The sequence below is a fragment of the Loxodonta africana genome, chromosome 5 (assembly GCF_030014295.1).
Source record: "Loxodonta africana isolate mLoxAfr1 chromosome 5, mLoxAfr1.hap2, whole genome shotgun sequence".
Taxonomy (NCBI): Eukaryota; Metazoa; Chordata; class Mammalia; order Proboscidea; family Elephantidae; genus Loxodonta; species Loxodonta africana.
In genome coordinates, this window is record NC_087346.1 from 157,220,879 (window position 1) to 157,235,480 (window position 14,602).

General features: G+C 46.4%; 1 protein-coding gene across 5 annotated transcripts in view; it reads right to left on the reverse strand.

The window, feature by feature from the left end:
- The window catches only part of LETM1 (leucine zipper and EF-hand containing transmembrane protein 1), a 72,656-nt gene that overhangs the window by 19,113 nt on the left and 38,941 nt on the right, over positions 1-14,602 (reverse strand). For 4 of the 5 annotated variants that reach the window (XM_064286140.1, XM_064286139.1, XM_064286142.1 and 1 more), the window contains 3 exons: positions 6,482-6,625; positions 4,973-5,110; positions 2,670-2,873 (listed from right to left, as the gene is read on the reverse strand). In XM_064286140.1, the coding sequence (XP_064142210.1) occupies positions 2,670-2,873; positions 4,973-5,110; positions 6,482-6,625 (486 nt within the window). The remainder of the gene's footprint in view (positions 1-2,669; positions 2,874-4,972; positions 5,111-6,481; positions 6,626-14,602) is intronic. The other variant, XM_064286141.1, reaches the window with a different exon arrangement.

Genomic DNA, 14,602 nt, shown 5'->3' on the forward strand with positions numbered 1-14,602 from the left:
GGACTCAGCTCCAAGTGGCTGTACTTGCAGCTGCCTCTCCCAAGGTGGGCTAGCCAAGAGAGAGGAGGCAAAAGCTAAAGCGCGACTCCCATGAGACATCAGGGGGCTCGGTGAGGTGACCTAGGGTGGCCCCTGATGGGGTTGTCTGTGAGATCCAGGCACAGGGCACCGGGCCAGGGGCCACCTCGACTTGCTGCCGGACCCTGTATAGTTACTTGCATCTGTGTGCCCCAGTTTATTCCTTAGTCCCTCCCCTAGAGTGACATGAAGAGTCAATCAATACACACAAACCTCACGTTATGTGATCAGCAAACGTTAGCTATTAATACGCAGTCAATCCTTTCTATCCCCAGATTCTGTATTTGCAACGCTGCCTATTTGTCAAACACGGTCGCGGCACTCTCACGCTCACCCACGGACACGCACAGGGAGTCCAACTCCCATCTAAGGCTAGACAGACCTGGTCTGGTATTCGCTAATTCAGTGTTCTCAGGAGCTTTACAGAACATAACCACCGCAAATAATGAGAATGAGAACCAAGTGAATATTTCTCAGGTAATCAATAACCTCTGCCTAAGTACTAATGCAAGAATGATGAGGTCGGAAGTCCAAGTGCAGTGGCTTAGGAATGAACAGACTTAATGCAAACACAATAAATTTCTATAGGATCTTCAAAGTAGGGTGCTCCAGCTCAGGGAGGCAGAAGACGGGACAAGACCCTTGCATTGTGATAGCTGGCCCTGCAGAGCAGTGAGCAATGAAGGACAATCCACCACCCACCAGGGAAAACCACGGGCATGTGCAGTACAATGGATCACTTTTGTGTGGCCTCTTTAGCCATGGTCTTGTAACTCCGCCCAAGTGATTAGGTGGGATTGTGCAAATAAGGCAATTGTGGCGTACCGAGGGGACTGGCCAGTTTTGCCTTAAAACTAAGCCAGTTTCAGAGCAGAGAGGATCCGACCACCACCAAGGAAGAACAACCAGGAGTGGAGAGCACATCTTTTGGACCTGGGATCCCTGCACTAAGAGCTCCTGGAATCAGGAGACGAAGAGAGAGCTGTAACCCTGAAGACAGCGAGAAGCCATGGCAGGAGACTGTGCAGTGGGTTTCCCGGCCCATGGAGTGAGAAAGCTGAGTGCCTCTGGGCCAACGCTTACTGGCGGAGTGGCGTGCCTCTGGGGACTCACTGGCAGGGGCTAAGAGAACTTTGTAACACTTGCCTGAGCAGGGCAGAGGCCAAGGGGCCAGAGAGAGGCGTGCATGTGGCACAGCTGGGAAGAAGCTTTCCTGATGGAAGAACTGTATCCTGAGGGTTCCTGAGCCTGAATCATAACCTTTTACTTCCCTAAGACACCCCGTAACCGTGAGTGTGGTCTGTGAGTTCTGTGTGGCCACTGCAATGTATTATCGAACCCGCCACAGAAGTAGAGAGTGCCATGGGAGGAATGACTGGTGTCAGAAGTGGCAAAGATAGCGCAGAGAGGAGGCACGTCTCATCTCCACCCTATGGGAATCACCGTTGGGCTGTTCATCTTGACTCTCTTTCCCCCTTGTGAGGAGAGAGGAGGTCAGACACTGTCTTCACATTGTTTTTACAGTGTGAGCCCCCACTCCTCTACATGCCAGAGACCTAAATGTGAAAGACAAATGATAAAGCTGATGGGACTCAAGAGAACATTTTTATGGCTTTGGGGTAGGGAATGATTTCTTAAATAAGACACAAAAGTATTCACCATAAAGGAAAAAAGTGTTAAATTTAGCATAAAATTAAGAACTTACCTTTATGAAAGAATACTATTTAAGACCGTGAAAAGATGAGCCACTAAGTGAGAGACAGTATTTGCAATGCTAGTTCCAACAAGAGACAAAGGTCCCCACGAATCAAAGAGAAAAAGACAACACAGGAGAAAAATGCACAAGAGACCTGACCCAGCTCTTCATAGATAAGGAGGCCCAAAGGGCCAACAAACACAGAAAAAGATGCTTGGCAGACAGCTCCCCTCCTACTTCCCAAGGAAAAGAGAAGGCGACAGATAGGAAGGTCCTCGGGCTCTCGCTATTCAGTAACCGCATGGGAGAAGGCGGCACAGGGAAAAGCCAGGTCTGCGGGTCAGACTGCTTGGCTTGTAACCACAGCTCCACTGTGGCCAGCTGTGTGAAAGCGGGCATCGGACTTCACTGCCACCTTCCACTACTTACAGCAGCACTGTTCAGGGCAGCAAAAACTTAGCTAAGGTGACGGTTAAAGAAATGACAATGCTTCATGTAATGACACGCTAGGCAGCCATTAAAATTCATCTCTTCAATGACTATTTAGTGACATGAGGGGTCTCAAAATGGCAAGTGAAAAAAATTTTATGGGCTGTCCAATTCCAGCACTAATTTCAATAGATAAACACACACACGCTCACACGCACTCTCACACACACACATGCTTACAAGCTCACACACATACGACCTCACACACGTTCACACACACCCACACGCTCACACACATATTGCTTACGTGCATATGGAGCACAGGGTGGGCAGAAATGCATAAACCGCTGACATCGTGATCTTCAAATGCCAGCAATTTTTTTCAGTGTTTTCCAGACCCTCTACAACAAGGGTGCGCTGCTTTTACAGGCAGGACACGAAGGTAACAAGCAGAAGAGCCACCAACCTTGTCGTCGACTTTGATGGAACGCAGCCTCATGATGAGCTGAAAACGCAGGAAGTTGTTGGTGCCGATGGACTGCAGCTCCAGCAGTTTACACAGCGCCACCAGCTGCGGCCGCGTGAGGTTGTCCAGGGTCAGCTCGTCTTCAAATAACTTGGAGAAACGTAGGATTTCCTCGTTGCTGGGTCTCTCCCCCGTCTCTCGGATCTGCAAGATAGTACCAAGGCTCAACCCACCGGGTGGGTGGGTGTGGATGTGTGTATTTTCCTAGCACCCTTTCCACGGCCTCAGGGCAAAGGCCTGAAGTGACCAAACAAGAACTGAGGTTGAAGTGACTCACCTCTGCCACCACCCTGGCCCTCGACAGCCTCAGCCTGGCCACCCAAGTCTGGCCCTAAGATCTACCCTTTTACCCCACCCCTGCTAGGTAGCTGCCCTCCCATCTCAGAGACTCTGACCACAGAATTCTGCCACAGGACTGGGACCCAGGCCTCTGAGGCTACGATGTGGAGAATCCAGTGTACTGGGGGCTAGCGAGATGGAGACTGGCAGGGGGAGGCCCGAGCCCAGAGTCGGGGGTTGTGCAGTGATGGGGGGCTCAGGCTGGGCAGTCTGTGAGGAATGTGTGTAGGTTCTGGTACCCACACATACATGCACACCACGTCTGGGCCCTGGAGGCCTATCCTGCCTCATTCTGGTGCCTGCCTACACCAGGAGAGGCCGAGGCTGCCTATCAGGGGAGGCCCTGGGCCCTCTTGCTGCCGGGGCAGTGGCTCTGCCATCCTTTCGCCACCCGGAAGTGGCAGTGGAGTAGCATCCTGAGACCCGTGTGCCAGGCCCCCACATCACACCCTCTACGACTGCAGAGGAGCACCAGGGAGTGGACAGCCACCCCAAACCCCTAGCCTGCACTGCTGGTGGTCACTTTTTTGCCCTCTAGGAAGAGGGGAGGGCCACTCGGCTCAGATTTCCCAATGCTCTTCAGGGAACTGCCTGCATCTCCCTCCCAGCCTAATAGCCCACTGGTCAGTTTCTGTGAAGAGGTGAAGAAGGCCAGCCTCAGCAGAGAGAAACAGGCCAGGGCGGCCCTACCTGACCTGGCGGTGCCCAGATCAGCACCCACACGGACCTGGTGCTAGGCTGAGAGCCGGCGCCTCGCACCCCCACTGCTGCACAACCCCCGACTCTGGGCTCGGGCCTCCCCCTGCCAGTCTCCATCTCACCAGCCCCCGATGCACTGGATTATCCCATAACCTCCCCCACTGACCTCTAGACCACTGAAGCCTCACTTCTGCCCTCATCACACTACCAAAATCACCCTTCAGGACCCAGGTCCCTTGATGTCACCCTACCTCCAGTGACCTTTCCACAGCTGGCTCGCCCTCCTACCTGCTCCTGAAGTGCTGCTGTCCCCTGGCAGGTACATCAGCCCCCGGCGGCTGTGGCTATATTCAGAGCAGAGGTCGGCACACTGTCCCTGAAGGGCCAGGCAGGACACCGACATGCCTGACTCCTCCACCTTTGTAGGCGGAAGCAGCCACTACAACACACAGACCAATGGGTGTGGACACTTGCCCCTGGAAGCACTTTGCTGACTCTGGTTTAAACTTTTCTTAAACTCCAGACACACTTTTCTAACTGACTCCATAAAGTTCCACAAGTGCCTCAAACTCCACAAACCTCAGCTCACCCTCCTCTTCTGCTCACGGACTAGCTCAGGGCACTAACCCTGCCACCTCTCCCCTAGCTCACAGCCAGAGGAATGCTCACCCCCTGCTGCTGCCTCAGGCCAGGCCTTCACTGTCCCTCATCCAGGCCTCTGGAACAATCCTCGTGGGGCTGTCGATGGCCACCACTGGGTCCTTCCTGACTGACCTCAGGTGGAGAGGGCACAGCCTGGCAGAAACACCAGCCCTGACCACCCAGTGAGCCCCAACTCGGCATCTCAGGTTCCTCAGCTGTCATATCCCACTCCCCCGGGACAGCTGGCAAAGCCACAGGAACAAACGGGTCATTCTGAATGTTGGTATGGCGCAGGTGCTCACAAGCACAGGGTTGGCTTCACTCGGAGCATGTGATGGGAGAGTTCCCCACAGATTACGCCCGTCAGCAGGTCAGGCCTCCTAGTTACCGCCCTACAGGACTAGTAAACCTGTTCCTGGGATTCTGCTCTCTGTTGAGTATAGTGAGAAGAAAGAAGGAAAGATGTGCTCGCCCCAGGCAAAGTGCACTGGCACGCAGAGGCACTGGCCAGCACTCTGTCCCATTGAGCTGAGGCCATAAGGGCACCGAAGTATCACAGGCACCTTCTGGAAGAACGCCGAGAAGTCTTTGGTGGCATTTCCTTTGGCTGCTTTGTTTTTCAAGGCCATCTCCTCAATGGTGTCCTGGAGAAACTTGGCCAGCTCAAGCTTGACCCGCAGCTCCTTCTTCATCTTCTCCTCCTGCAAGGTCAAAGAGAGGGGCGCTGCACTCCCCCGAGACCCCCAACTGACACCCAGCTGGCCTCCCTGCTCCACCACACCTAGGCCACTGCCCACTCTCCACCTGCTCTGTGCCACCCCTCAGGCCACCTCAGCCACAGGGCTGAGTCACCAGTCCTCAGCGGGCAGCACGGGTTAGAGTAGCATGTTTCAACACTTCTCTCCCCATACTCACAGTAAGAAGTAGATTTTACAGCTCAGCCCAGTACCCACTTCACACACACACACACACACACACACACACACACACACACACGCTAATGTGTCAAACGAGACAAACATGGCATGGAGCCAGGCTCGCTCTCATCTAGGAGCAATGCGTTCTGAAATTTTCTCCTTCATTCATGGTTTTAAAAAAAACGCGTACAACCACTAATTCCTCTGCCAGGAGACCAAAAGAACTGGATGGCGCCTGGCTACCATTACTGAACATTTTGAACAAAGAATCCTGATCAGAAGCGGGAAAATGCAGAACAGAATTTCAAATTATCATGGACTCTAGACTTTCTAGAGTCATGGAGGCTGGATGAACCTCTGAAATTATTGCCCTGGGATAATCTTTAAACCTTAAATAAAAAAAATATCCCCTGAAGTCATGTTAAAACCGAGCAATAGTTTAGCTTAACTAGTAACAAAAGTCTGCCTCGAGTATTACGCTCTTTTAAGAACTATCTGTATGGGATCAAACTGACAACAGCAACTCAGAAGATTAGGAACCTCAGGGGCAGAGAGTTTATGTTAAAGGGGGAGGAACAACCCGGAAAAGGAGGGTGAGAGTGGCTGCACGACTCGAAGAACGGAATCAATGTCACTGAATCGTACACGTAGAAACTGTTGAATTGGTGTTTGTTTTGCTGTGTATATTCCCAACAGCAACAAGAACAAAACTAAAAAAAAAAAAAAGTTTGCCATATCCTCCTAGGCCCTGGATCAGCACACTTTTCCCGTAAAGGGCCAGAGAGTAAAGACCTTAGGCTTTGCAGCCAGATGGTCTGCCACAGTTTCTTAACTCAGTGGTTGCAGCACAGAGAGTATGGCAGTGTCCCTTAAGGCTTTGCAGGCAAAAGCAGGCTGGGTGCACTGATTACGCACGCCCATAACGGGCCCGACCTGTAGTTTAAAAAACAGTGGTCTAGAGAAACCGTATTTTAAAACACAGATAAAGAGAACAGATCAGAAGCTGAGTATCCATCAAATAATGCTTACACAGCAGTAGGACTGAATTACAAGGACAACACGAAGCCTCCAAAATATCTAACACCTGAAATCTGGTCAACAACGAATGGCTATCACTCAGCAACGTCAAGCTCATTCCATCACCACTCCCGTCACCTTGACGGACTGGGTCTCAAACGTGGACGGCAACATGTTGGGGAACAGCTTCACGGCCACAGGAAGCAGGAACTCCATGAAGGGCACCACCACGAAGACCAGGAATGGGACCAGGCGGAAGAGGTCGGCACATATCCGGAGAAACTGGGAAAGGAGGTGAAAACCTGTTAGTGGAGAAGACTGAAGGAGCACTGTGTGGCAGGAGCAGACTGTTGTGAGTGGGTCTCATGTAATAGCTTATAGGGTTAACCACGGCCAGTGCTTCAGAGGAGCCAGCAGTAGTTCTGAGTTCCTACAACTCCTGAAGGCACGTGCAGACTGGATACCAGGTCATCTTCAGGAAAGCGTGGTGGGGTGTAACCCTGTCTGTGGGGCAACATACTCTCATGATTCATTCACCCAGAGGCATTTATCGAGGGCCTACTGGGGTCATGCTTGGTAGAAAAAAATTGAGGCAGACATGGGCCTGCCCCACAGTACTTGGCAGTCAGCCAGACAGCAGGGACAGGTGAAGGCCCTGGCAGCTGACTGCGTGGGAGTCCTGCCTGTTCAGCGTGATGGTGAGGACACCCACCCATAGAAGCTTCTAGAAAAGAGCGCTGGCCGCATACTTCTTTTGTCACTCCTTGGACGGTCAGATTTAAGACTAATGCAGAGCAATACTTTTTAAAAAATTCCAAAGTATTTTGTAAATATCAATAATATGATGCCATGAAAGAAATATGAAACATGAAATAATCCCAAATTCCCTAAGGGTGGTGAACAGTTCTGTGGGCCCCCAAGCAGCTCCACTTCTGTTCAGTCCATTACTACTGACAGAACTATTGTTCACGCACAAGCCCTTCCAGGCTCTTAGGAACCAAGAGTGTTGTTGTGAGCTGCTGTCGTGTCAGCCTTGGCTCATGACAACCCCACGCGATAAGACTGGAACGTTGTGATTCGTAGGGTTTTCACTGGCTGATTTTTCAGAAGTGGATCACCAGGCCTCTACTCCTGGTCTCTTGGCCTGGAGCCCGTTCAGCCCCACAGCGATACGTGAGCCTCCACCGACAGGCGAGCGGCGACTACACGTGAGCTGCGCTGGCCAGGAACGGAGCCCAGCTCTCCCGCACGGAAGGCCGGAATCCTATCACTTAGCCACCGCTGCCCACACTTTCGTCCTAGATTCAGCGTTCACGAAGGTTCCTATCTGAACCAGTCTTTACTCTGATGGTCACAAAATAGTGATTTTCAACACAAGCACTAAGGTCCAGATTTCCCTGTCTGAGGTAGGAAAAACCCTGTTTCCTTGCACATTTATTTTTCTATTTATTATCAAAATGAACTTAGGGATTTCTATATTTTTAAAATGGTTTACAATTCATCACTGTCTTTATGCTCAAATGGTCCCAGACTTGGCCAGGGGAGACCCTTCAAGTTGGCTGCTGTGATCTTGACATACCCTCATCATTTCCTTGGCAGCTTTACTCAGGTGTCACTCACATGCCATAACACTCACCCGCCGTAAGGATACAACATTCAATCATTTTAAGTAAATTTACAGACTGCGAAATCATCACTAAAATCCAGTTTTAGAACATGTTCATCACACGAGAAGATTCCGCGTGTCTAACTACTGTTGGTGTCTGTTCCCACTGCCCAGTCCTAGGCAAACACTGACTTGATTTCCGTCTCTACAAATGTGCCTTTTCTGGGCATGTCACAGAAGCGCAACCATACAAAACCTGCTGTCTCTTGCATCTGGCTCCTGCTATCAGGTGCACAGAGGTTTGGGATACTTAAAGCCTCTCGATGAACTGACAGGTGTCTTTATAAAATGACCCTCCTTATCCCTGGTAATACCTTTTCTTCCCGAATCTACTACGTCAAATACTAACGTAGCCACTCGTGCTTTCTTCTGCCCAGTGTCAGCTTGGTCCATCTTGTCCACCCTTCCACTTTTACCCTATTTGTGTTTTCTATTTAAAGTCTGTGTCTTATAGGCAGCATATAGTTGAGTCCTGCTTTTTATCCAATCTGACAATCTCAACCATTTAATTAACAAGCTAGAAAAGAAAAAACATCATCATCTCAATAGATGCATAAAAAACATTTAACAAAAGCCAAAATCCAGTCCTGATTAAAAGAAGTCCAATAGAGTCTACAAAAAAAAAAAAAAAAAACTATGAGGACAAGTAACTCAGTATGGTAAGTCTACAAAGTACAAGATCAATATGTAAAAAATCAACTGTAATTCTATACACTAGTGCTTAAGAGCTCGGCTGCCAACCAAAAGGTCAGCAGTTCAAATTCACCAGCCGCTCTGTGGAAAAACCCTGTGAGGCAGTTCTCTGTCCTGTAGGGTCACTATGAGTCAAAATCACCTCAACAGCAACGGGTTTGGTTTTTGGTTTACTAATGAGTAACTGGAAATTGAAATTTCAAAAATACCATTTTGAATAGCATCAAAAAATATGAAAGCATTCATCGAGACTGAGGGAACCTCCAAATCTAATGGCCAGAAATAATTTTTAAACACTGAACTGAAATTATCTCCTGAAGTCATTACGAAACTAAACAACAGGTTAGCCCAATTAATAAAGGATATTTGCTTGAGCTCTTAAACAGAACTATCTATACGAGTACAAACTGACTACAATCGATCCAAAGACCAGATGAGAACTATAAAGGCAGAGAGCCTAGATTAATAGTGATGAACGATATGCGTAAAGACACAACGGTGACACAGCGTGAAGTACGTCACCAACGTCACTGAACTGTTCACATAGAAATTGTAAATGAATGTATGTTTGGTTGTACATATTGCCACCAAGAAAAAATATTTTAAAAATATATGAAAGCACACTCTATTGCTGAGAGGAGTTAAAGAAGCCTGCTTTGTTTCCCACTGGCCACAACCAGAGTCCCCACTCCCCACAAGTCTTTCTCATTTTCTGGCACAGAAAGATGTTCAAGGCCCATCTTGTGCCACCCCTGCCCAAACCTGGAATCGGCCATGTTTCCAAGGGGCTCTGCCCTTTCCACAAGGAAGGGCATTAGAAGCCAAGGTATGGGCAAGGGTGTGCTCTTCTTACTAGGGTGCCGTTTCTTCTCAGCCCAGCCACCAAACAGAAGGAAGCAGACTAGTGGGCAGCAGGAAAGATCATGTGAGCAATTTAACAGGAACAAAGTCCCAAAATATAGCAGAGGAGATCAATTTATGACCACTCCTAGATAACAAAAACAACAAAAAAAAACCTGCTGCCGTCGAGTCAATTCTGACTCATAGCAACCCTACAGGACAGAGTAGAACTAATTGCCCCATACGGTTTCCAAGGAGTGCCTGGTGGATTCAAACTGCTGACCTTTTTGGTTAGCAGCCGTACCTCTTAACCACTACACCACCAGATAACTCCCAGAATGCTTAATTGTGCTCACGAAGAACTATACATAGGCCCAGAGGCAATCATTCAAACAGAACAAGGGTATACTGCATGGTTTAAAATCAGGAAAGGTGTGCGCCAGGGTTGTATTCTTTCACCATACCTTTTCAATCTGTATGCTGAGCAAACAATCCGAGAAGCTGGACTATATGAAGAACAATGGGGCACCGGGACTGGAGGAAGACTCACTAACAACCTGTGTTATGGAGATGACACAACCTTGCTTGCTGAAAGTGAAGAAGACTTGAAACACTTACTGATGAAGATTAAAGACCACAGCCTTCAGTATGGCTTACACCTTAACATAAAGAAAACAAAAATCTTACAACTGGACCAATAAGCAACACTGTGATAAACAGAGAAAATACTGAAGTTGTTAAGGATTTCATTTTACTTGGATCCACAATCAACGCCCATGGAAGCAGCAATCGAGAAATCAAACGACACATTGCACTGGGCAAATCTGCTGCAAAGGACTTCTTTAAAGTGTTCAAAAGCAAAGATACCACTTTGAGGACTAAGGGGCACCTGACCCAAGCCGTGGTATTTTTAATCACCTCATATGCATGTGAAAGCTAGACAACGAGTAAGGAAGGTCCAAGTAGAACTGATGCCTTCGAATTGTGATGTTGACAAAGAACGCTGAATATATCATGGACTGCCAGAAGAACAAACAAGTCTGCCTTGGAAGAGGTACAGCCAGAATGCTCCTTACAAGTGAGGATGGGTAGACTTCGTCTCATGTACTTTAGACATGTTATCAGGTGGGACCAGTCCCTGAAGGACACCGTGCTTGGTAAAGTTGATGGTCAGTGATAAAGAGGAAGACCCTCAATGAAATGGACTGAAACAGTGGCTGAACAACAGGCTCAAGCATAACAACAACTGTGAGGACGGCACGGGGCCGGGCGGTGCTTCGTTCTGCTGTACATAAGGCTGCTATGAGTCGGAACCCACTCAACGGGACCTAATAACAACATGGGGGTTGGTTTGTAACTACAGGTTGTATGGAAGTCGGAGGTTCATAACCCAGGGACTGCCTGTATTTAAGCTACAATTCGCATTAAAATCAAGGCCCAATAAATGTGATCAGGATGACTCTGAAATTCATTCTAATACAGCACTTTCCTCTTCAAAGTGTCGATGTGCTCCCGTCTAAAACATGATTCCTTGAGAAAACAAACAAAAAACCCCTGTGTTCAATGGTTCTGGAGAACAAGTATTAAACTAGAAGCCAGTTACTGCCATCCATAACAAGGAAGTAACTCCCACGACCATTCAAATCACATTCTCATTTTTGCTTGAATTAATCCTCAGGCAATTCCGAGCAGCCGCACGTGAGTGGGATGACCACAAGTAGGGAAGGGGCATTTCTGGCCTTTCCCTTGGTGGCACCGGGGGTTTGAAGCTGTCACTTGTTCCCTGGGAACTAGCCAAGAAAGAAAAGAGCAGGAAGGAAAGAAGAAAAGCTTACAATGCAACTGCTAGCTATCTCACAGACAAAATACGACTCAGGAGGTCTGTAGTGTACAGCATTGGTTTCTGAGAACATATTTCTCTTGGAAAAGTTATTGGTCGATGAGTGTGAAAAATAAAACTTGGAACCATCAAGGCTGCAGTAACCCTCCCTACCCTCTAAGGCATCCTCACACAATCCCAATTCTCTCTTAGATTCTGAAAATGAATGGAAGCACACCAGATGCTAAGACTACTGAGCAGCTTTGTTGATGTCAAGAGGCTGCCCAGTCTTCCCAACAGGGATCCTGCCAGATGGCTCAACCCCAAAGGCAGAGAAGCTACACAACTACAATAAAGGCACACTGCCTGCGACCTGCTGCATCTTAGACATTCGTAACGAGATACTTAGAAGTACATGCCACAAACTTAGTATCAAAGTAGACTTTAAGACAAATAAAGACGGACGTTATATAGTGATAAAAGGGTCAGTTAATCAAAGACTTAACAATCATAAATATATATGTACCCAACATCAAGGCACCTAAATATATAAAGCAAACACTGATAGAATTGAAGGGAGAAATAGCTAATACTACAATAATAGTTGGAAACTTCAATACACCACTTTCAATACTGGACAGAACATCTAGAAAGATCAACAAGGAAACAGAGGACCTGAATGACACCATAAACCAACTAGATTTACCAGACATATATAGAATACTTCATCCAAAAACAGCACAACATACATTCTACTCCAGTACACATGGGTCATTCTGGAGGATAGACTACATTTTACATCACAAAGCAAGTCTTGATAAATTTAAAAAGACTGAAATCATACAAAATATTTCCTTTGACCACAACGGAGTGAAGCTAGAAATTAATGCCAGAAAAAAAACTGGAAAACACACAAACATATGGAAATTAAACAAAACACTATTAAATTACCAATGGGCCAAGAAAGAAATCACAAATTTAGAGTCAAATGAAGATGAAAGAACACACCTAACCTTTTGAGATGCAACAAAGATGGAATGCAGAGGGAAACTTACAGCAATAAATGCCTACATAAACAAAGATCTCAAATTAACAGCTTAACTCGACAACTCCAAGAACTAGAAAGAGAAGAGTAAATTAAGCCTAAACCTACCAGTAGAAAGGAAAAAACAAAGATCAGAGCAGAAATAAATAAAATTGAAAACAGAAAAACAATAGAACCAATAAAACCAAAGTTAGTTCTTTGAAAAGATCAATAAAACTGACAAACGTTTAGGTAGACTGATACAGAAAAAAAGAGAAAATATGCAAATAACCAAAATAAAAAATGAAACAGGGGACACAACAACTAACCTGATAGAAATAAAGAGAATTACAACAGAATATTATGAACAACTGTACAGCAACAAACCGGATGACCTAGATGAAACGGGCAAACCCTTAGAAGCACACGACCTACCCAAACCGACTCACAAGGAAACACAGTCTCAACAGACCCATAACAAGTAAAGAAAAAAATCATTGATTAAGAACCTCCCAGCAAAAAAAAGCCCTGGACCAGATGGTTTAACTGGGGAATTCTATAAAACATTTAGAGAGGAACTGACACCAATACTGTTTAAACTCTTCCAAAAGACAGGGAAGAAAGGAATACTTCCTAATTCATTCTATGAAGCAAACATAACCAATACCCAAACCAGGCAAAGACACGACAAGAAAACTAGAGGCCAGTATCTCTTATAAATACAGATACAAAAACCCTCAACAAAATATTAGCAAACAAAATTAGAGCATATTAAAAGAGTCATACACCATAACCAAGTGGGATACATTCCAGGCACGGTTCACCATCAGAAAATCTATCAACGTAATACACCACATCAACAGAACAGAGGAAAAGAACCACCGGATCACCTCCCTGAAGGCAGAAAAAGTATTCTAATAAAACCCAACACCCCTCCTTGATGAAAAACCTAAAGAAGATTGGAATAGAAGGGAAATTCCTCACTATGATTTGGGGCATACGTGAAAAGCCAACAACCAACATCATACCTAATGGAGAAAAACCGAGAGCTTTTCTCTTGAAATCGGGAACAAGATACGGGTCCCTACTCTCACTACTTCTATTCAACATTATATTAGAAGTCCTAGTCAGAACACTAAAACAAGAAAAAGAAATAAAAGATATCCAGATTGGAAAAACCCACTGCCAACGAGTTGATTCCACTGCACTACCAGGGCTCCTAACCAATTGGAATAAAAGAAGTAAAATTATCTTTATTAACGGATGATACGATCCCATACATAGAAAATCCCAAGGAGTCCACAGAAATCTTCAAAAGCTAATAGAGGAATTTAGTAAAGTTGCAGGGTACAAGGTCAACAAACAAAAATCAGTTGGGTTTCTATACACCAGCGATGAGAAATCTGAAAGGAAAATTAGGGAAACAATTCCACTTAGAGTATCACCTAAGAGAATGTTGTTGTTGTTAGGTGCCGTCCAGTCGATTCTGACTCATAGCAACTCTATGCACAACAGAACAAAACACTGCCCGATCCTACGCCCTGTTCACACTGTTGCTATGCGTGTGTTCACTGTTGGAGCCACTGTGTCAATTCACCTCGTTGAGGGTCTTCCTCTTTTTCTTTGGCCCTCTACTTTACTAAGCATGATGTCCTTCTCTAGTGTCTGATCCCTCCTGATAACATGTCCAAAGTATATGAGATGTACTCTCGCCATCTTTGCTTCTAAGAGTATTCTGGTTGTACCTCTGAGACAGGTTTTTTCATTATTTTGGTAGTCCATGGCATATACAATATTCTTCACCAACACCACAATTCGAAGGTGACAATTCTTCTTTGGTCTCCTTATTCATTTCATTGTTCGGCTTTCACATGCCTACGAGATGACTGAAAATACCATGACTTGGGTCAGACACACCTTAATCCTCAAGGTGACATCTTTGCCTTTCAACACTTCAAAGAGGTCTTTTGCAGCCGATATGCCCAATGCAATGTATCATTTGATTTCCTGACTGCAGCTTCCATGGACACTGATTGTGTATCCAAGTCAAATGAAATCCTTGACAACTTCAGTCTTTTCTCCGTTTATCATGATGTTGCTTACTGGCCCAGTTGTGAGGATTGTTGTTTTCTTTATGTTGAGGTAAAATCCATACTGAAGGCTATGGTCTTTGATCTTCATCAGTGTAAGTGCTTCAAGGCCTCTTCGCTTTCAGCA